This window comes from Phyllostomus hastatus, unplaced genomic scaffold (assembly GCF_019186645.2).
Source record: "Phyllostomus hastatus isolate PE091 unplaced genomic scaffold, TTU_PhHast_1.1 phas_scaffold_182, whole genome shotgun sequence".
Taxonomy (NCBI): domain Eukaryota; kingdom Metazoa; phylum Chordata; class Mammalia; order Chiroptera; family Phyllostomidae; genus Phyllostomus; species Phyllostomus hastatus.
Genome location: NW_025334013.1, coordinates 13,698,515 through 13,719,735, shown reverse-complemented (window position 1 = coordinate 13,719,735; position 21,221 = coordinate 13,698,515). Strand labels below are relative to the sequence as shown.

The 21,221-nt window shown below is 62.4% G+C and overlaps 1 protein-coding gene across 4 annotated transcripts in view; it reads right to left on the bottom strand.

The window, feature by feature from the left end:
• The window catches only part of EPHA8 (EPH receptor A8), a 32,916-nt gene extending 12,857 nt beyond the window's left edge, over positions 1–20,059 (bottom strand). For all 4 annotated transcript variants that reach the window (XM_045859786.1, XM_045859788.1, XM_045859787.1 and 1 more), the window contains exons 1-4: positions 19,893–20,059; positions 14,865–14,929; positions 8,077–8,740; positions 946–1,101 (exon numbers count right to left, since the gene is read on the bottom strand). In XM_045859786.1, coding sequence (XP_045715742.1) covers positions 946–1,101; positions 8,077–8,740; positions 14,865–14,929; positions 19,893–19,986 — 979 coding nt within the window. In that variant the 5' untranslated portion in view covers positions 19,987–20,059. The remainder of the gene's footprint in view (positions 1–945; positions 1,102–8,076; positions 8,741–14,864; positions 14,930–19,892) is intronic.
• Positions 20,060–21,221: the final 1,162 nt, after the last annotated feature.

Here is a 21,221-nt window from a genome sequence, read left to right as displayed (position 1 = left end):
GTGAGAGCCCCTGTCTGGGCCACACAAGGACCTTGGAGGGAGGGGTGGGGTCGGGGCAGGCCCCTGGGGGTGGGGATTTGGGCCAGGCGGGCCTGGGGTGGGGGCTGTGAAGACCCCTGGGCCTCAGAATTCCAACTCTCAGAATCCCAGCAGGGCAATCTCCGATCTTAAGAAAACAGAACTGTAGAATCTCAGAATCTTAGAGAATCTTAGAACCTGAGGGTGAGGAGTAACTAAAAGCCTGGTCTTAAGATTTCTGGAACCTGCACTGTGAAACTGGGCAGAAAGCAGAGTCCAGTCAGCGGACATCCTTTCCGCCCCGGCAGGCCCCACCCGGAGAAATGCTCGGCCTGGGCAGAGCGGTGGAGGGAGAGACAGTGTGCGCATGTGTGCACCTGCGTGGTATGAGTGCACTCGGGCCCTCGCTCGCCCTGTGCACGGACGCGGCCTGGGGCTGGGTGGTATTGGAGGCGGGGGAGGGAAAGATGGGGATCAGCTTGGGGTAAACCCCGGGGCAAAGTCGGCTAGAACCTCATGAAGTGCCCCTTGCCCCACCACAAGAGCCCAGGGCTGGCTGAGCTGGCCGTGGTCCCTCCCCAGCTGGGACGGAAGGGTGGGAGGCCCCTTCGCACTAGGGGACAGGAGGCAGTGGAGGAGCCGCATCAGCAGAAAGTCAAGACAGTCTCGCGGCCCTGTAGGCAGGACGCCTTCGGAGTCCCCTCAGGCGCCCAGGCACACACACGCACCACCACGCCTGTGCCAGATACACACTCCCTTGCAGGGCCAGAGTGCACACGCTGAGCTCACAAGGTGTGTTCCTGCAAGCTCTGCTGGGACGTAGGTGAGGAGTCCCCTACAGGCACCCAGATGTGCACACACACACGTGCACACGCCCCCAAGCATCCCTTACGTACGTGGGTTCTGGGGCCCCGGGGTGGTACTCACGGGTGCAGGCTGCCGACGGCGGGTCTAGGGCTGCGCGGTAGTAGCTGAGGTCACAGCGACAGGCCTGGGTGGCCGGAGACGCCGAGTGGCTGTGGGGAGGGCAGCGGGCACAGAGCTGGTCCCCGGGGGCTGACTTGTAGAAGCCCAGCTCACAGGCTGTGGAAGAGAGGGGGCTGCAGGTAAGCCGGCGGGTCTCGGGGACAGCTCCCGCTCTGGCCCAGGGCTTCCTGGGGGTCCCTCCGAGGGATGGAGGTGCAGACCTTCAGCAGCACCCGGTCCTGCCCACACTGGTGAGGGACGGACTCACGCACGGAGAGCGCCTGTGACTTGCACAGGGTTGCACACCCAGCTGAAGGCAGCGCTGAGGCGGGGTCCCTGACACCTGAGTGCCAGCCCGGAAGTTGAAGTCGGCACCAGGAAAAGCCCCTGCTGCAACCGCCCCTCCCCCCAGGGCCCTGTCTCCAGCCTGACCCTGTCCTTCCCAGGACACTAGCCTTGTGTGAGACACCAGCCACAGGAGCCAAGAGGCTACGAATCAAAGGGACATCCACACCCCAGGGATGTCCCTTGGGTGGGACGGGAAAATGGGACAGAGAAGGAGAGTGGGCAGAAACTGGAAACGAGACACTGGGTGGAAAGGGGCAGAAGAGTGGGTGGGGGGTGGGGTGGTATTGGGGGGAGGCGGGACATCCGGGTTTTACGAGCTCCTCCTGCAATGCTGACCATTTAGGAACTGCAGGCCCCCTGCCTCTGTCACTGCGGCCAGCACGGACTTGTCTCCTGTGCGGCCCTCTCTGCAGCCTCTGCCTCGTCCCTCATCTGGGCGACCTCAGTGGCCTCCAGCCCTGCCTGCCGATGCGGTCATCACTCCTTCCACCAGGAGGCACGGGCACCTGCCCTGCGCCGGGCACTGATCTGGGCACGGGAGACACGGTCGTGAGCACGATCCCCACAGTCCCTGCCTTCAAGGAGTGGCACTTGGGGCGGGGGGGCACGTAGTACGCAGGCTGCCACACTTCCAAGAGGGAAATAAAGAGGATGGTGGGAGGAGCAACCTCCCCCAGGAAGGAGGCAGGAGATGCTATTTGACTTGTGGCCTGAAGGACAAGGACGCATTGGCCGTGCGGGGAATGGGGATGCTCCCAGCTGAGGGACTGACTCCCTGCAATGACACCCGACGCTGGCACTGCCGGCTCAAACCCTCACGGGCTCCCGCGGCCGAGCCGGCAGCCTCCTCCAGGGCCGCCTGCCACTCCCATCCCCGGGCATAGCTAAAGGACGGGTCAGGCCTCCACCCAGCAGGTTGCTCCCTTCCTCTGGGCCTTTGCCTGGGCCGTGCCTTCTTCCCGGGATGCCTTCTCGCCTTTGTCAGCCTGCCCAGCTCTTTCAAGATACGTTTCAGCCATCTCTTCGACAAAGCCTTCTGGGGCCTCTGCACACGGCCACATGTGCGCGTGCGAGCACACACACATACTCACACAGAAGTGACCACTCCCCCCACCCCCGCTTCCGTGGTCCCTGCTCAGTCTCAGTGCCTGGAACGCTTGGGCCTACTTTCGGCCCGAGTGCCTGACGTTCCTCCCGGACCAGAGGGTCCTGGGGGCAGGCCCTGGTGAACGAGGCCCCGGGCCCGCCGTGCTCACCACAACGTGCCCTGCATCTGGCCGGGGCGCTGCCAGTGCGGGTGGGAGTTTCAAAGGGGCTAATCCCACCATTACCTGCTCCAGGCAGAGCGCCAGCCCAGGGGGTCCGGAGGCCCAAAGGCCACCCAGCCAGGCAGCTCCCAGCTCACCCGTGGACCTGGACTCCTCTGCTGCAGGGACCACCGGGGAGCTCGCGGGGGTCTCTCTCCACTAAACCCGTTCTGAAAACCTCAGGGCTTGAGAGGAGTTCCATCCGGAAAGATATCGTGTCACTTAAAAAAAAATCCTACCTCTTTATTGTAACAGCTAAAATCAGGTTAATTTGTACAACTCCACCAACTTGAGAGGAAACCTGACATCAGGAGGAGCGATGATATCCTTAAATTGCTTCGGAGACTCAGAGGCGGTGGAGCCAGAAGGGGCTTCCAGGTTAAGGAGCCACGGAAACGTGCCTCGGACTGCAGACCTCTCCCCTCCCCCTCGGGGAGCCCCGGAGAGGGCTCAGGCCTGCCTTGGGGCTAGGGCTTCTGGGACTGCGGGGGCTCCTACTCCTAAGCGACGCTCTTCAATCTCACCTCCTCCTCCTCCTCCCAGAAGTCCCCCAGGAGGCCCCGTCCAGGGCCCGGCCTCAGAGCTTCCTCCCGAGCCCAGGAAGCGGGCTTTGCACTTGGTCAGCAAATTATCTGTTGAATCTGTTGTGGAACCGAACGCCGCAGTGATCCTCACTGTAATTACCTATCTGGTCCTTGTCACCTGCACCTCTGGGACTGCTCGCTGCCTCTGCCCCTTGGTTATTCCTCCACCCACATTTACTGAGCGTCTGTGGGCCCGAGCTCAGTGGGAGCCGGTGCCCTGCACTCATGAGCGTTCAGAGGAGTGAGGGGCAGACAGGGACACAGGCGGTGACCCCCTGGTGTGACGCGAGGCACGAAGGATGCACCACGGGACAGCCTTGGTCCCCCGAGTCCCTGACCATTGGGAGCTCATCTCGGCCTCGTCGGCTAAGACCAGACCGGGGGCGGTGCAGGCTGCCTGGGCTCCTTTTCTTATCTAACCTCTTCCCCCAGGCTAAGTGACATGGGGTGTGTCTCGGGGCCTCGGTTTCCCAATCTGTACAGCGCGGGCTCCTAGGGCCGCTGTGAGGACGACACGGACGCATACATGTGAATTCACGCCCAGATGGAGACCAGCGCCTGTTATTACAATTCTGCATGGTCGGCATTGATGCAACTGTTGGGCAGAGAGAGCCCAGAGGCTCGGGGAGCTTGAGGGCTTTGCCCTGGGTGCCCCCACCGCCACCAACCCCCCACCACCCCAGAATACAACCCCAGGTCGGGGAGCCTCGGGAGCCCTCCCGGCCTTGGAGATGGCCCCGCCCCACCGTTCTGCCGCTCACTAGTGGGCGGTTCTCACACGCTCCACTGACACCCATATGGCTCGAACGTGTCAAGGCCAGATTAATCCACGCAACAAAATAAAACAATCTTTAATAAGAATACTAATCACCAGGCCTCAGGGAGCCCAGAGACCTGGAGGCAGAGCCGGGAATGAATGGCCGAGACAGATGGAGCGGCTCTGGGCTGGGGCCCGGGCCTGCCCGGCGACCCCAGGGCGCTTCCGGAGCCTGCGCGCGCCCACGTGGGCCGTGGGCCAGGCGGGGCTCGGGCCCCTGCCCCTGCCCGGGGCACCTTGCCCAGGCTGCCTGTCAGGCCGGCTGCTGCCCGAGGCCCCGGCCACCTCCCTCTCCGCCCCTGCCAAGAGCTTGAGATTTGACAAATACGGTGTCCGCCGGTGGACGACCAAAGGAAATTAATTCTAAATCAGATTTCAAACACAGTCAGGAGGCAAGAGCGCCCGATGTTCGTGCCCCTCCCCCCCACACACACACTCTGAAATGAGACTCTGATATTTATAGAAACATGATTAGGGCCGAGGAGGGTGATTTATATTCTGTGTCCAGGTGACGGGAAGGACGGCAACCGAGACTTCAGACCAGACCCGGGGCTGCTGCTCTACTGGGTGATGCGCCTCCCGCCCGGGTGCCGGGGCGGGGAGTGCGGCCAGGTGTGGGGGAGGTCACTGGGTCAGGAACCTCGTGAGGCCTGGGGAGCCTTCCGGTAGGGGAGCTGACTCAATCAGCCGCTCCTAGCTGTGTGCCCTTGGGCCAGCCCCTTCACCTCTCTGGGCCTCTGTTCCTCACCAATAAACCTGATCAGCTCCACACTCTTCCGGGCAGGGGGGCGGGCCCCACAGCCTGAGGGCAGTCTCAGTGAGGCCTCGAAAGAGCCCTGTGACCAGATAGGTCCCTTCTCCTGGGCTGCATGGTTTTCCCTGTGAAATCAAGCACTGCCCAGCCACTTCGGAAGGGCACTTTGAGGGCAAAACTTGGGAAACAGGAGTCCGGAGGCCGGGAGGGTGGCTGTCATTGTGGGCCTGGCCCCTGCTGCAGGCCTTGGAGTGGGGGACATTTGGGGCTGGGCAAGGCAGGACCCCCTCCCTAGCAAGTCCCAGCCCTTCCTCTCGTCACTGTTCGCTCTGAGAGAACCACCCAACAGAGAAGGCTAAGGCCCCCACGACCTCAGGAGGTCCCACTGAGGTTGGGCATGGGGCCCACAGCTCTGAGAGGATCCCCCCTCAAACACCCCAGGAAATACACCCCTATCTGTTCCCAGCTCCTGGTTGGCCCCCATCTCCCCACTCTCTCTCAGGCTACCCACCAAAGAGGGGGAGGACCTCGGTGTGGGGCCTGTGCTGCTTCTCCAGAGGGGGTCACAACAATCACAGAAGCCCACCAATGGGGCTGAGAAAAGTCTCTCCTCGTGCGACCTAGAAGGGGCAATCTGTCCTTAAACCTCACTGCCTGCAGTGCACTGTGAATTAGTATTTTTTATGAAACCCGTAATTATCTGGTAGCTAGCATAATTATGCTGCATTGTGATTTAGACGTAAAGCCCCAACTCCGCTGCAGGCCCCTAACCCTGCTTTGCCACCTCCTGTTCACCGTGTATCAACGTGCCGGGAAATGGGGACGGCGGCAGTGGCTTCCCCTGGCCCCGGGAGATTCCGCTGCTCAAGCCTTGGGATCGCCGCCCAGAGCCCTCCCCTGGACACACTGTGGGACCCTGGGCAAGACGCATTCCCTCTCTGGGCTCCGCTTCCCGCCTCGGTCACAGGAGGAGGCTGGCGCAGTACTCGAGTCCCCTGAGTGAGGCCACACCCTGGAGCCAGGAGGACCAGTCTCCCTCCGACAGGCAAGTGTGTCTCAGCGCACACGGGACGAGAGAGGGACTGGCCTGTGCTCGCCCGGTAAGCCAGAGCGGGGGGCGGGCGGCAGCTGACCTGGAGCAGATATCCACGGGCCGGCGAGCCCGCTACCGTCCGCACGCTGCCCAGGGAGGAGGGAAGCAGAGCTGTGTGCAGAGGGAGCAGTCAGGGCTGGGGGTGAGACAGCCTGGGGCCAGACCCTCCTCTACAACTGGCGCGGAGGGGACTCAGTGTCTCGCATCTGTATGATGGGGACATAATACTTAGCTTAGGGAACTATTGTAAGAATGAGAAACTGCGGGAACTCCCCCAAGACAGGGACACAGAAAATGCTCCACAGAACAGGCAACTGACAGGCTGTGTCAGGATCACTTGTTGAAGTGCCTGGCACATGGCAAACACTGAAAAAAGTGTTGCTAGAGGACTTTATCGTCCCCCCAGGATGAGGGGGTGTGGGGAGCCAGTTCTGGCAAGGAGAGCAGCTGGGCTGGGCCAGGGAGAGGTGAGAAGCCGACCCCTGGACAGGAGCAAGACAGACCTAGGTCCCAGCTCCACCTTTCATGAGCTGCAAGACCTCAGCAGGCAACACTACGTCCTGAGCCTCAGTGTTCCCACCCATAAAATGGAACTATAATGCCTGCCTTGTTACAACGAGCAAATGAATTGATGCAGGAGGAATCCCTTTGCAAGCTATCAAGGCAATAGGGATGAATGTTATTACTGTTACCCCACGGGGAGTGGAGAAATACAGGGATGCTTGTGATAGGGAACAGGAGAGGCTGGAGGCCGGGGGAGCCCGGCCCGCTAGGCCACAGAGGGCAGAACCAACCCAGAGACAGGCCAGTGTCACAGAAGGTGCTCTGAGGTTTATGGTCCAGAAGAGTTGCGGACTTGTAGCAGCTGGGAGTGTAAATAAATATTTCTTAAGGAAACCAGAGAGGGGCCCGAAAGGGTCTGGTAGCGGGACGGAAGATCCTGGTCCCCAAAATGACCTTGAGCGCCACCTGAAATTGTCAGCCTGTGCCCTGCAGACACCAAGGGGTCCATCCTGCCGGCCATGGGCAGAGGGATGGTGCTGAGGGGCCTGAAGTTCCCACTGGCTGCGGCCTCGGTGCCGGGCCAGCAGGGTGCACCTGGCGGCCCACAGGGCCCCGCCCCCGTCCTCACTGAGGCTGTTGTCTGGGGACGGGCCCTGGGCTCTCTGACCCCTTCACGGGCACATTGTCCTTCCCCAAGAGAACCAGCGGTCTCCACAGCAGGCTTCCCTCTGCTCTGAGTGGCTGACTTGCCATGTGTCTGCCCCCCTACCCCACCCCGGGGGAGGCCAAGGGCAGAGGGCAACAGGCCAAGACCAGTAACAGCTGGGTTAGCAGTTGTCTGTCCACAACTGCCCTCCCGGTGTCCTGGGTGCTCAGGATGCTCAGCGGCACTGCCCCCACAGGCGGCCTGCTGTCCACACATGTACACACACACGCACACACGGGGCCTGAGGTCTGGGCCTGCTGCTGGTCTCCGACGCGGGGACCCCAGCAGGACACCCATGGGAACAGATGCCGTGCCACTTCACCAGCCGGGTGCTCTCGGCTGTCCTCTCCCACAGGTCCTCGGTAAGGTCCTCCTGAGCACAGGAAGGCCGCCTCCGGTGCCCCGGTGCCACACCCGACCGAGACAGCTCTCCCCGGGTGCCCCGCCTACATGCCTCCGCAGCGGCCCCCCCGCTGCGCTCATTCACCCGGGGCCCGGTGCCACTTCTCTCCGCCCCACGGGCCAGTGGCTCAGTGGTTTTCAGCACGGACTGTTGAGTCAGACTTCTGGGTTCAACTCATAGCTCTGCCACTGCCTAGCTGTGTGACCTTGGGTAAGTCGCTTTGCCTCTCTGTGCCTCAGCCTCCTCATCTATAGAATCAGGACAGTAGTTTCCATTTCACAGGGTAGTCGTGGGGATGAAATGCGTTAGTGTGTGAAAGGCACACAGATGCCCTCCCCACAGTGCCACGAGGGCACCACGTGGCAGTAGTGTGTTTGCTCCCTGCCCACCCCCCAGCACACACAGGTGGCCTGCGTGTTTGCTGTCACAGAAACACTGGGGCTCGCCCACTCTCCCGGGCACTGTGCGCACCACCCAGATGCTTGCTGACCCCAGCGACCCCCACCCCCCGCCCTTGCAGCCCTGCCCAGACTGAGCCCATCGGCTGGCCAGCCCACCCCCGCGCGGCGCGCTCACCCACACAGGCATCCTGCCGCTCCTCGTAGCCGGCGCTGCACACGCACTTGCCGATGGGCACCAGCCACTCGCCCTCGGCACTGCAGTACATCTTGGGCGTGTCCCGCTCCTCCGAGTGCCGCACGCACTGGCCCCGCACCTCCACCAGCGAGGACGAGTCGGCCCCTGTCACCGCCTCCGAGAAGGCAGCCAGGTTGCGCACCATGGTGGGGCACTTCTTGTAGTAGATGCGCAGGGACAGGATGGCGAGGCAGGCCCCGATGTCCTGGAAGGCCAGATAGAAGCCGCGCTTGCTGAGCGGGCCCACGCCGCGCACCTCCGTGTTGAGCTTGAGGCGCCGCACGCCCAGGTCCGCACCCGTGAAGCTCTCGTCGGCTGCGATGGTGTCGATTTTGAGGAACTGGCTTTCTTGCGTGCTGGCGCCCAGGTCGCGGTCTGACTCCAGGTAGTAAAGGTTGAAGGTCTCCTTGCAGGTGCCCAGCACGCCGGGCATGCTGTTGCAGTCGCGCAGGGTGAACTTGATCTCGGCGTAGACACGCCGGGCGCCATCGCGCGGCACCCAGCTGGTGCGCAGCCAGTTGTTCTGGTTGGGGCTCATGACGTTGCACACCTGGTACGTGTGGATGGGCCGGAAGGACTCGTCCACCTCGTTGATGGAGTCCCACTGCAGGCAGAGAGAGCACAGCCAGCTGCAATGAGGGTTGGCCAGCCACCCTTGCCCCATGCTACATGCACTTGTGCTGGGAGTGTCCCAGGGAAGCGATGGTCAGCCAGGAGGGACTGGCCTTTTCTGGTGGATTGTCACAGCGGCTGGATACCAGGCACCCTGCAGATGTGGTTCGCAGGGTGCCATATCCTTCTGGGGAAGGGTTGTTTATTGCCCATTTACAGCTGAGCCAGTAGAGGCTCGGACACATGGGCCCTGCGCCTGAGGTCACATAACTAGTGAATGATGGAGCCCGGACCGGAATGGCCACCACAGCTGCAAAGCCCTGACCTCGCTTCTGTGTGACTCCTCCTTTCACTCCTGGAGTGGGGGGACTTGCTGGGGGACGTCCAGAGGAACCTTTCTAAAGCACACACCTGACCGTGTCGTGCCGCACCTCAACTCCTTCAGCAGCGCCCCCTGCACTGGCGCTAGTTCAGTGACTGACTCGGGACTCTCGCTGCCCTGCCGTTCGTGATGGTCCCCTGGCCCCCCTGACAGGGCCGGGGGCTCACGGGCTGGTCTGGGCCCCACTCAAGAGAACACTGGGGTGTGGGGAAGGGGAGTGTGCCTGCTCGGTGCCAGGTGCTGGCCAGGCATCGCTGATTCAGACATAAACCGGACCCTCTCACCAGAGGGAAACGGCCACACGCGGAATGGGAGAGAATAGGTGCGAACCATGTACCTGAGGGGGAGTTAATATCCAGAACGTATAAAGAACTCCTACAACTCAGTAACAAGAACACCAAGAGCCCTGTTTAAAAACGGGCAAAGGGCTTGAATAGGTACGCCTCCAAAGAAAATGTGCAGATGGTGAAGTAGCTCATGGAAAGATGCTCAGCGTTGCTAACCGTTAGGGAAGTTGGAGCCAAAAGCACAACGAGACGCCACTTGACACCCAAGAGCTATTATCAGGACAATGGGAACAAACAAGCGTCGGCGAGGATGTGGGGACACGGGAAGCCTCGCACGTGTACAGGCCAGCAATCCCACTTCTGGGTACACACGCAAACGCAGTGAGAGCAGGGACTCAAACAGGTATTCTGCACGTCCGCCCTCACAGTGGTCGGAAGGTGGAAACATAAGCGTCCGTTGCCGGGCGAGTGGAGAAGCGAAATGCGGTCTGTCCAGACCACCGGTAACGTGCAGCCCCGAGAGGGATGCAACCTGACACCGGCTGCAGCACGGGCGCACCCTGGTGCCGCCGCACAAAGTACAGGCAGCCAGACACGGGGGGACAAACACAGCAGCACCCCACGGGTAGGAGGTGCTCAGAGGAGTCAGACTCGCAGAGACGGGAAGCAGAGCAGTGGCTGCCAGGGAGGGGCCAGGGAGAGGGGGACAGGGACCCCCAGTGCAGTGCGGCAATGGGGACGAAGTTCAGTCTGGGAAGGCGAAGACGCCTGGCACTGGACGGTGGTGGGGGGTGGGGTCCGACACCGTGGATGAACTCGTGCCACCGAACCGCACACTTACAAATGGTTGACGAATAGTGAATTTTACGTTATGTGCATTGTACCACCCCTTGAAGAAAGAAATACAGCAGAAATAGTCCCTGCCCCCAAGCACCCCTCGCAGGGGCGGGGGAGGGGAGAGCCCTGGCGAGGCTGGACGTGCGAGCAGTGACCAGCGAGCGTCCGACAGCCCGGGTCAGACACTGGAGAGTCACGCAGAAGGGGGGGCGCTGACCTGGTGGGTGACCTTGGGTAAGTCGCTGCCCCTCTCTGGGCCCCCGTTTCCTCACCTGCAGGATGCTGGTTAGTGAGGAGCAGTCCCTGGTGGGCTGAGTTCAGCGGGTCCCTGAGGACCCCGGGGAGGGGCTGGGGACCGAGGGCAGATGGGGGAGAAGAGCTCAGGGTCCCCGTCCCAGAGACGCCATGGATCGTCTCTCCTGGACCTTCGTGTGCACTTGTCCTTGGACTAGAGCTTCCATTACGTAAGAGGGGTGGGGAGGAGGTGAGGACCACCCCTCGGGAAGTGAGTCGGACAGAGGAGGGTGGTAGCCGTGTGGTTTCACTGACGAGTAGATGCGACGTCTAAAGAACAGTATGAACAAACGAACAAACCAGGAACAGACTCACAGGTGCCGAGAACGGACTGAGGGTCTCCAGATGGGAGTGGGGGGCTAGACGAACAGGTGAAGCCATTAAGAAGTACAATTGGCGGCCCAAGCAGTCACGGCAGGTAGGGCCCGGCACAGGGAAGACAGTCAATAACATTGTGATAACTGTGTGCAGTGCCAGGTGGGTTCCGGACTTACAGGGGGAACACTTCGTGCACTGTATGAATGTCTAACCACTGTGTGGCACACCCAAAACTAATATAAAACAATATCAGATGTCAACTGTAATAGAAAAAAATGAGAAAAAGAACTAGAGGCAGAGGTACAAGGTAAAACAAAACCACCACTCCTCCCGGAGCCCTGAGACTCCGCGGGGCTCCGAGCTGCTCCACAAGGGCTCGGACCAGGACCGCGGGCACCCCGGGTCCTTCCTGCCCGAGAAAGCCCCTCTGCTGCACCGCCCGTGGCCGGCTGTGTGGACCTGACCCTCAGCACCCGCACCCGTGGAATGCAGCGCAGACAGGCCCACCTCAGAGAGCCCTCGGAGGGTACAGAAAAGCCTGCAAAGTGCTTGGCTTGGGCCTGGCACAGGAAGGCACCCGAGGAATGGGGCCGCTGTGATTGATGTGATGCTGAGCGAGCAGCATCTTCCCAGCCCACCTGTGTCTGCCTCTGGGGACCACCTGCCCTGAGAAGCCCAGGGTGTGCCGGCCTCCCCTGAAAGCAGTCGTGTTTCCTGCAACCCCCACCTACCCCGAGAGGACCCCTGGCCTGTCCCCCACACTGCGGCTGGGGCCTCCGGGCGGTGCGGCATCACATCTGGGGTTAAAGTCACTGTCACAATTAATGGAGCACCAAAGAGCCAACCAGCTGCTCCTTGTCTGTTTCCTGCCGGGGACCGGGATAAATTAATCAGCTCTGTGCCAGTCCGCTCCAGCTGCCCCGCCAATGCCGACGGCCTGACCCGGCCCCGCCAGCCCCGGGGCTGCTGCGGACGCCCAGAGGGGCACGGACTCCTGGAGGCTGGCACAAAGGTGGAGTCAGCCCTGCTCTCCGCCTGGGGCCCCCCATCCTGTGCAGGGGGCCTCTCCAGCCCCCACTCCTCCCCGCTCTCCAGCACTGCTCTGGAACGCTCTCTTCTTCCAGGAACAGAATGCAGGGAACCAGCTGTGCAGCCCTGGGAGTTCGACACCCGCTCTCTGAGCCCCCGGGTTGCTAAAGCCTGCCCATGGCGTCTACCCCAGGGGGTGGTGAGGATCAGGTGAGACAATGGAAAAAAATGTGTCCTCTCTTCAAAGGCAGCGGTCAATGCGGGAGGTGAAGCCCACCCAGTGTGTGCAGGGAGGGGCGCAAAGGCAGGGGCACAGTCCAGTTAAAGGCATGGGCTCCGAGGCCAGACTTCCCCCGGCCTCAGCGGAGATGCTCGGCCTCTCAGAGCCTCTGGTTTCTTCCCAGGAAACGGTCCTTTTCACGCGTGTCTCATAGTGACAACTGCACGGAGCCGGTTGTTACCGTCCCCACGTTACAACTGAGGAGGCTGAGAGGAGGTAAGGGATTTGCCTCAGTCACGCTGACGACAGGGGGCAGAGCCTCAGTTCGCCCAGACCCAGCACCTTGGCCTTCAGGCTGCGTGGCCTGCCTGATCATCCGGTAACTTCGCTGATGCCAGTACCCCGGGTGTTTCACAGACTCCAGGACCCGACAGGTGGAAGGAACCTCAAGGACAATCTCCGAAGGCTCCCCATCCAGATGGGCAGGAGAATCACCTGGGAGTTTATTCACCCAAAGATCCTAGGCTCCTCCCCGGACGCCCTGGGGGTCCGCATCTGCATATTTCACCCGGGAGCCCAGCACCAGTTCCAGGTCTAGAGCCTGGGAACCAGGGTCTCATCCAGCCTTCTGTGCCTGGGCGATCCCCACAGAGATGGAAGGTGGCCCCCGGCTCAGAGGACAGCGCAGCGCTGCCACCCGGCCCTCACAATGAGGACGGAGACCAGAGAGGGCGGGAGGGACTCAACTCGGGCTCCAGGCTCAGAGGTACTGGGTTCAGGCCATCCCTGGAACCTGCCAGACGGTGAGCAGGTTTCCTCCCACTGCTCTGAGCCACGGCTTCCTCATCAGTAAAATGGGGCGGCTGCACCCGCTTGCCGCAGCACTGCTAGTGGGGATTAAATGAGATAACATCTGTGAATTGGCTAAGAGCTGTGTGAATATAAGATATTGTTTGTTCTAACTCCCAAATGAAATGAGATAGCTCTGAGCCATGTTTCATAGCGCCCTGCAAACAAAAGAATCAGCAGCGTGATTGTGCAAAACACCAGTGAGGGCATGTGCCTCGCCTGCTTAAAACCCTCACCACTCTGTGACTCTAAACACCAAGTCCTAAGATACGGAGCAGCTCACAGGGACAGAGACACCCAGGGCCAACCGGGGCCAGGCCCCTCCTTCCTAGTCGCGCAGGGTGGCAGGGCCGAGGCCGACCCAGCCACCAGCCAGGCAGTCACCTCCTCGGGGTCTGCCCCCTGCCACCGGCAGGGCCGGAACCCTTTCCACCCACTCTCATCCCCGGGAGACAGTGGCCGGGGCCCACACGAAGAGCACTTCGCAGGAGAGACTAGGGCCCAGGGAGGTCAAGGGACACCCCAGGGACCCAGCCCTGGTCTCGGGGCAGGGCTCACCTGCCCAGCCAGAGGAAGGGATCCCTGCTGGCTCTCGGGCCCGGAGCCTGCCCCTCCAGCTCGCTGACGCCTGGTGTACAAGGGCTGGTGCCAGTAAGAGGACTCAGCTCGCTGCTGCCTGGGGCCACCCCAGCGAAAGGGCCAGGGCTTTGCCTGACCTCGGCCACAGGCCACAGGCCACAGGTGGCCTGGATGAAAGCCCCGTCCCAAAGTAAAGAAACATTCCACGAATGTGCACGCTTGGTGCCATTGTCCCTGTTACTATTACTAATATTACCATCCCTCTGTCCCCAGAGCCACAGAAGCCGAAGTGTTTGTGGAAGAATTTGTGTGTCTCTAATGGCAGGGGTGTGTGTGTGGGGGGGTGTGTGTGTCCCTGAGCATACTTGTAGGAGGGAATCTGCGTGAGGTAGAACCGTGACATACACTAATGACGAAGACGATGACGACGATGCACCGAGTGAAGGCTCACCGGGTGCCAGGCACAGGGCCAGGACCGAGTGCCATCTCCCCTCACGCTCGCAGCAAACCCCACGAGGCTTTCACGTGCGCGCCCCTTCCTGCAGACGGGAGAGTGAGACTGTGGGGGGGGTGGCGGGGAGTGAAGTGGTGACCCGGGGCCACCCAGCCTGTGGACGGCAGCAGAGCCAGGACCCCGCCAGGCCCATGGGCTGGCTCTGGCCTCGCTGCCCCGCCTCCTGGGATTTGGGTAAGAGAAGTGGAGGACGCAAACCATGCAGCCTTGCCCCTGGAGTTGCTGTGACCACTCCCCGGGTGGGAGGGGTGTCTCCCATGACCCACAGGGACCTGATGGGCTGAGCCCAGAACCCTGGTTACCATGGAGGCCAGCTGGGCTGAGGGCTGGGCCACCGGGGGATGGGGACTGGCAATGCCACCCAGACGGTTCTGATGGCAACTCGAAGTAAGCGGGGTTCCGGGGATCCTGTCAGGGCTGTTGTGAGGGAAGGGACCAACCCTGAAGCAGTGAGAGACACGATGGCCCTGTTTGACACGCATCTTAGGCTGTCCTGGGCCCAGTCACGGGGCATCGTGACTCCGTGGGCCCAGGACACAGACACAGAATCCCACAGCCAGGGCCTCGGACACCAAGGGTCCGTTGCCCAGCCCCGGAGCTGGTTCTATAATCTCAAGGCTCTGCGTGCACCGCACCGTTAAGAAACCAGCAGCTCCAGCTCCAATCACTGTGCGCACCGTGTGCCTTGGGTAAGTCCTGTGGTGTCTCTGGGCCTCTGCTCCTCCCTGATCTACGTGGTGAGACTCTGAGTCGCAGCCTGTCTCCGCTCACAGAGGGAGGAATCGAGCCGCACAGCCCCTCTCTTACCCCGTGAGCCGGATATGTGAGCCAGCCCCAGTCCCCGTGGATGGTGGACGTGTCCAGCAAGTTCACTGCAAAACAGGAGACAAGAGCACGTCAGACCGCTGGGGCCGCCTTCCCCAGTCCCCCCAGAGCTGCCTGGCCCGGCCACACTGGCCAGCGCTCCGCCCCCACACGCCAGCCCCCTGTCCCCATGTGCTCGCCGACTCGCCCTGTCCATCCAGGCCCAGCTCACGCTCTCTCTCTTCCCTGGAGCCTTCCCCTACCACCTCGGCCACAGCGCGACCCCCTGAACTCCCAGAACAGAAGCCGCCCGAGTGCCGGGCTGCCCGCTTGGTGCAGCAGTGGGGTGGCTGAGACGGGCTCCGGAGCTGTGTGTCCCTGAGCAAGTCCCTGCCCCTCCCTGAGCCTCCGCCTCCTCCTCGTGCAAGGGGGGTGGCGGTGGTTTCTGACTCCCAGGGGCTGCGAGGCTGGCTCGGCCCTCGCCCTTCCCGGGGCGTGCTGGCATTCAAAGTTACCACCGACTAGTAGGTCCTCCACGCACCTTTGATGTGGAGCGACTGAGGGGAGCGGAGCTACCGCTCGGTGAGCACCTACTGTGTGGTCATTCTTGTCTCCACTTTATGGATGAACACACAGAGCCTCGGGGGAGTTCAAGAGTGTGCCCGGGGCACCCCAAGTGTCGCGAGCAGGGCGGGCGTTCAGCACCCCAGCTGTGGCAACCGACCGCAGTCAATGCCGCCAGCCTGGCAGGCTGGGCCCACAGTGGGGACGGTGGGGACGGTGGGGAAGGCGTGCTGGTCGGAAAGCGAGTCTATTTTTAAGCCAGACCCTCAGGGTAGGGAAAAGAGCCCATAAGCTGAGTCAGACACCTCTGGGCTCACATCGGAACCCATCCAGGAGGTGCTCATTTCCTCGCCTGTGAAATGGGGACAACAGTATCGCAGGGTGGGTGCGGGTCAACTACAGCGCCTGGGGTCAATGCCTCGCCGAAGCCAGTTCCCTGTCCCCAAGTCCTGCCCCTCCTGCCTCTCCCTAAACTGCTAAGAAATCAGGGCTTGACTCCCAGTTGCACCTCTCCCTGCTGTGTGTCCTTGGGTAAGCCCCTGCACCTCTCTGGGCCCCTGCCTCCTTTGTGCTCCCTGGTGATAGCTGTCCGAGAGGGCTTTTGGTTCCACAGTCCGGGGCTTTCCATTTCTCTCCCTCCCGTGCACCCCTTCTCCCAGCCAGCAGCCATGGGTTTCCAACTAACCCCACGGGCAGGCTCAGACAGGTCACAGAGGGTTAAAGCCGGGACCCTCTGGAACTCTCCCAAAGGAGGGCTGGGGGTTCTCCACCTGAGATTTGCATAGCTCCATGCCTGCCCCTCCAAGATGGAGACAAGTGTCCTTGGGAATGTGGGAGTGAGGATGCTCTTGTTCGCTGATTTTCTTCCTTTCGCCCTCCCCACCCCGTGGTGGGGGGTGCAGGGGAGGCTGGCTGGAGAGAGGGCTTGCAGAATCCGGGAGGGTCCTCTGGGCTCCTCCGGGGGTCCCCAGAGGCCAGGCAGGACCAGGAGATGGAGCCAAAGTCGCAGAGGGAGCTCCCCTCCGGGAGCCGGCCCCACGCCAGGGCCAGGGGCACGGGCACAGAAGCCCTCCCGCCTCCCTCCCTCCCTCTCCGGTGATGGGAAGGAAACTGGGTCAGCCAGCTCTCTCCCGCTGCCGGGTGGGAGGGAGAGGGGGCCGCACTGCAGCTTCCCCCAGACCAGCCGGGCCTGGTTTGGGGAGACGGCGAGGAAGGAGGCCTGCGGGCCCCCCCACCCTCACCCCCGTCCCGGGTTGGGTCTCAGCGTGGGAGGGCCCTTCTCCGTGCAGCCCAGAACTGCCCCCATGCAGGGGGCATCTGAATGAATGTCCCCCGCTTGGACTCCTCCCCCGAACACACGGACTCCAGGGGCAGCCGCCCACCCTGCAAACCCCCTTCCCAGGCCCTGCCCTCCCCTGGGAAGCCCCACCCCATCTGCAGCAGATTCTCCGTCAGCCAGCCGGGGGACACAGATAATCCACAGATAAGTCAAAAGTCGATGCTATCGGATTCAGGAAGAGCCACAGGATTCCGGGGCTGCTTGCTCTAATTTCTTCCAGACCCTTCTCTCCCCCTCCCCTCCCCTCTCCTCCCTCTGTCCTCCTCTTCCCTAGGTCATGTCCCCTCCTGTCTGGGGGACACAGAAGACTTTCCCTTTCCCGGGCAGCTCCAGGCCCGCTGGAGGTTTCATCCGGGCTGGAGAGAATTCCAGCCCTCAGCCCACCTGGCCGGGGCCCGAGTCCCCAAGGAAGTTCACGCCCTTCTGGTCACTGGGGCCGGGCTCTCTCCTGCCACTCGTGCTGCCGGACTGAGGGTCCGTGTGACGTCTGTGACGTCAATTCCCTCCTCTGGGCCTGTCTCCCCATTTGCAGATGTAAGGGGTGGACCGGATGGTCTCTTAGGGCCTTCGGTGAAAGCAAATTACTTAACCCCTCTGTGCCTCAGTTTCCTCACCTGCAGGATATGCATGGGCACCCTCCCTCTGGGGCCGCACCCCCCCACCCCGGCCGTTCTGGGGGATCAAGCGGACCCATCTCCCGCCCTGAGAGGCAGGGGCAGTTCCGGAGCCTCTCCTGTTCGACTGTGGAAGGCATTATGTGATTTCTTTTTTTCTCCAGCACCGTCACCTTCCCCCATTCCATTTCGCTGAGACTAATACTTAAATTGATTTACATTCCCTGAGGACACGGTGCATGATGGTGAGGCTGGAGAACTCGGGGTGGCCAGGGATGTCAGCCGGGACGCGGACGCCTCCGAGACCACCCGAAGTGGTGGGTCGTCCCCGCCGCGGGGTGACAAAGGGCTGCCAGCCGGTGTCTCTGCCAGTGCGGGGCTCACCCCTTGCCCAGGGGGGGACCTGGCGTGGGGGCACTTGACCAGCCTGGGGCACTGTCACTTTTGGGACCCCAGCTGGGGACGGAGCCCCCTCCTCAAGGTCCAGCATCTTCCCGGCTCATCCTGGTTCTTCACCAGCTTGGCTGGGAGGGACTCCTTCCTGGTTGTCCCACTCAAAACCCACTCCCGAGGTCTCCACGCGAGGCTCCCCGACCCTGCTGTGGGCACCCTGCTGCGCTGACCACACAGGCACGGACCACGCGCCCCTCCCCCCTCCCTCTCTGACTTCCCTGTCTCCCTCTCTGCATGGGTCTCACCTCATACCCAGCCGCTCCTTCCTCCTCCCGGGACAGCGGACCCGACACATCCTCTCTCTCAGGCCTGAGGCCTCTCCTGTCCAAAGCCCCCTCCCCAAGGGGCTGGGCATTTGCCAGCCCGGGGGGCTGCCGGCTCCTCCTCGAGGAGAGAGTTGAATCAAGGAATTGGGAGCGCACCACCCAACGCCCAGGGCCTTGATGTGGGTCCCCTCAGAGTCCTGCCCAGTGGTGAAGAGGCTGCCTGCTTTCTGGCACCCGCCCCTGGGAGAGCTGCTTCTCAGATCACAGCTCTCCTGGCCCCAGCCAGCCGGGCTGTTCAGCCCCCTGCCACGGTTCCTGCTCCCTGTTTGACCCATGCCCCGGAGACTCTGCGTTTCCCTGTGTCAGTCTGCATTCACCTATGCACACCCATTTCCATGGGCACGAATACAAGTTTGAGGGCCTTCTTGTGCGTGTGTGGTGCCTGCCCACGAATGTGCATATTTTCAAGTGTACGCCTCTGTACATGTATGTGTGTGCGTGCATGTACTGCCTGCATTTCTGTGCTTCTGACAGTGGGCGGAGGGGCTGCCCATGCATGTGAGTCTCTATAGGCCTGGGTCTATGTGTGCAAATCCTGCTGTGTGTGTGTGTGTGTGTGTGTGTGTGTGTGTGCGCGTGTGATCGAGGATACCGATGGATCTCTGTGAGCTGTGTGTGTGTGGGGTGGGGTGGGGTGGGCCTGTGGTGTATCTGAATGTGCGTGACAAACACTGTTTCTGAAGCTCCCTCGAATCTGGAAGTTCGTTCTGCCAGGGTGAGACCAGCTCTGGACTCTGGACACCGGCCAGGAGCCAGCACAGTGCACCAGGTCCAGCTTCCTCTGGGCAGCAGATGAGGTCCAGGATGGGGGCAGCATCCTGTGTGTGTGTGTGGATGTGAGTGAGGTCCTGCCTAGGTGCTGGGGGAGCCTGATGGATGTCCCCTCCCAGCTTGCCTTGTCCCCTGCCATCACCAGGAGGTCATCCACCAGACCTTTTGGCTCAGTTCACAACCCAGCCTCCTTCCCTTCTGTCCCCGAGTGACTGGACTGGCCCAGTCTTGCCTCTGGACAAGACCCTGATCTCCCCAGCCTTGCTCAGCTCACTTCGTCCCCTAACCCCTCAGGCATCTCCTCACTGGCCCTTCCTCCCAAGGCCACCCCTCCCTGCCCACCAAAGCTGCCTCCCTACCAGCCAACACGCCCCAGCTGCTGCCCCTCCTTCCCCCTCAGTCCTCCAGCCCTGCACCCCAGCCCGGCCAAGGCTCATTCCCTGCCCCTCATTTCCGTCTTCCCCCAAACCCTGTCCTGTCCTCTCTGGGCCTCGTTGCTCAGATATTGGTCCCCATTTCTCAATGCGTCCCCTGCCCCCCCTTTCCTTCAGCTCTCTGAATCTCATCCTGCATCTTTGTGTCCCTCTGTCACGCTGTTCTCGGTCCCCACCCCGTCCCCTGTGTTCCCGGTCCCCTCTCTCCTCTACACCTCTTCTCCCGCCTGCTGTCTCCCATCCTGTCTCTGGCCCCAGTGTCCGGTCTTCCGTTCTCCGTCCCCAGCTCCTACCCCTCAGCCCTGTCCCCCAGTACCCCGTGCCTCTCTCCCTCACCCCCTAGTCTTGTCCCCTTCTCCATCCCTCTGTCCCTTGACCCCCGGTATCCCCGCGGTGCAACCCCTGTTCCCCCACGCCCAAGCATCCAGCCCCGCTGGTGCTCAAGATCCAGGGAAAGGAAGTTGAGCCTCGGGCAGCGCGCGCCGCGCCCCCGGTCCCTCGGCCGCCCCCGCCCCGCAGCCGCCGCTCACCTTCGCCGCGCGCCGCGGACACGCTGGTGGCTGCCGCCGCCACGGCAGTGACGACCCAGAGCGCCGGGTGCAGGCGGCCCCGGGCGGGGGCCATGGCCGGGAGGGCGGGGGTGCCGCTCACCCTCGGGCTCGGCCGCGGCCGCCCGCGCGTCGGCGCGCTCCCTGGCTCTCCCGCACACCAAGCGGCCGGGCGCACACACCGGCGCACACGCCGGCTCACGGCGTACACGCGGGCACCCGCGCCCGCCGCCGCCGCCGCCGCTGCCACCGCCGCCCCGGGCGGGGGCCGGCCCGTCACGGCGCCGAGCCAATCAGCACCGAGGCCAGGGGGTGGGAGGCACGCAGCCTGCAGGGCTGACACTGGGCCGGCGGACTCCACCAGTGCACGTGCGCACGCTTGCACTCGCCCGCCCGCACCTTCAGAGGTGGCGCGCTCTCTGCGCCCCATGTTCGCACGTGGACTCAGAGCCAGCGCGCCCGGAGCCACAGGACGACCCCCCCCACACACACACACACCAGGACTCGCAGACGCACCGGGAGAAGTCCCCGCGTGCACACACAAGGGCGACATCCATCTGCACACTCACTTCCACATGGCTCAGACTCATCCCCCCACACAAAGTGCCTCGCACGGTGACACACTCGGATGCACACACACTAGTTCAGGAACAGAGGCTCAGAGACCCACTTACAGACAAACTTTTAGGTAACAGCTCTCTCCCCTCCCCCACCCTTGTGACCGGGCATGAGGGGGCCACCCTGGTCTGACCGTGGTCCCAGAGCACAAGCTCTGGGACCAGACAGACAAGGTGAAATCCGGACTCTGTGGCCTTGGGCAAGTTTCCTAACCTGTCTGAGCCTCAACTTCCTTGTCTGTAAAACAAGGACAATAGTACTGATGTCCCGGGGCTGTGATGACAATTACACCCAAGGACTCAGGTAGGGCGCCCCTCCCACTGCTGGGCGTGCAGCCAGGTGGCTGGTAATGGCAGCTGTTCCTGGATGACGGCGATTAACACTTCCTGCTTTTACCTGCCTTGAAAGCTGTGGGGGGAGGGCAGGGACTGGGGGATCCCACCAGTTGGGGACCCTGGTGGCCCACATTGTCCCGCAAGGAGGTAACAGGTCTCCAGCTCCCAGGAGCTGGCCCTCAGGTGCGAGCGGCCCGCTGGGGCCGAGTCCTCACCCTGCCGGGCACAGACGCTCGCTCAGGGCCCTCTGATGGCACTCCCAGCCGCCGTGCTCCCGGGGCAGGGTGGGGCCGTGGTGGGGGTTCCGTAGCACGGTGAAGGCTATGTGGGGAGCTTGCACCTCGGGCCAGACCCTACT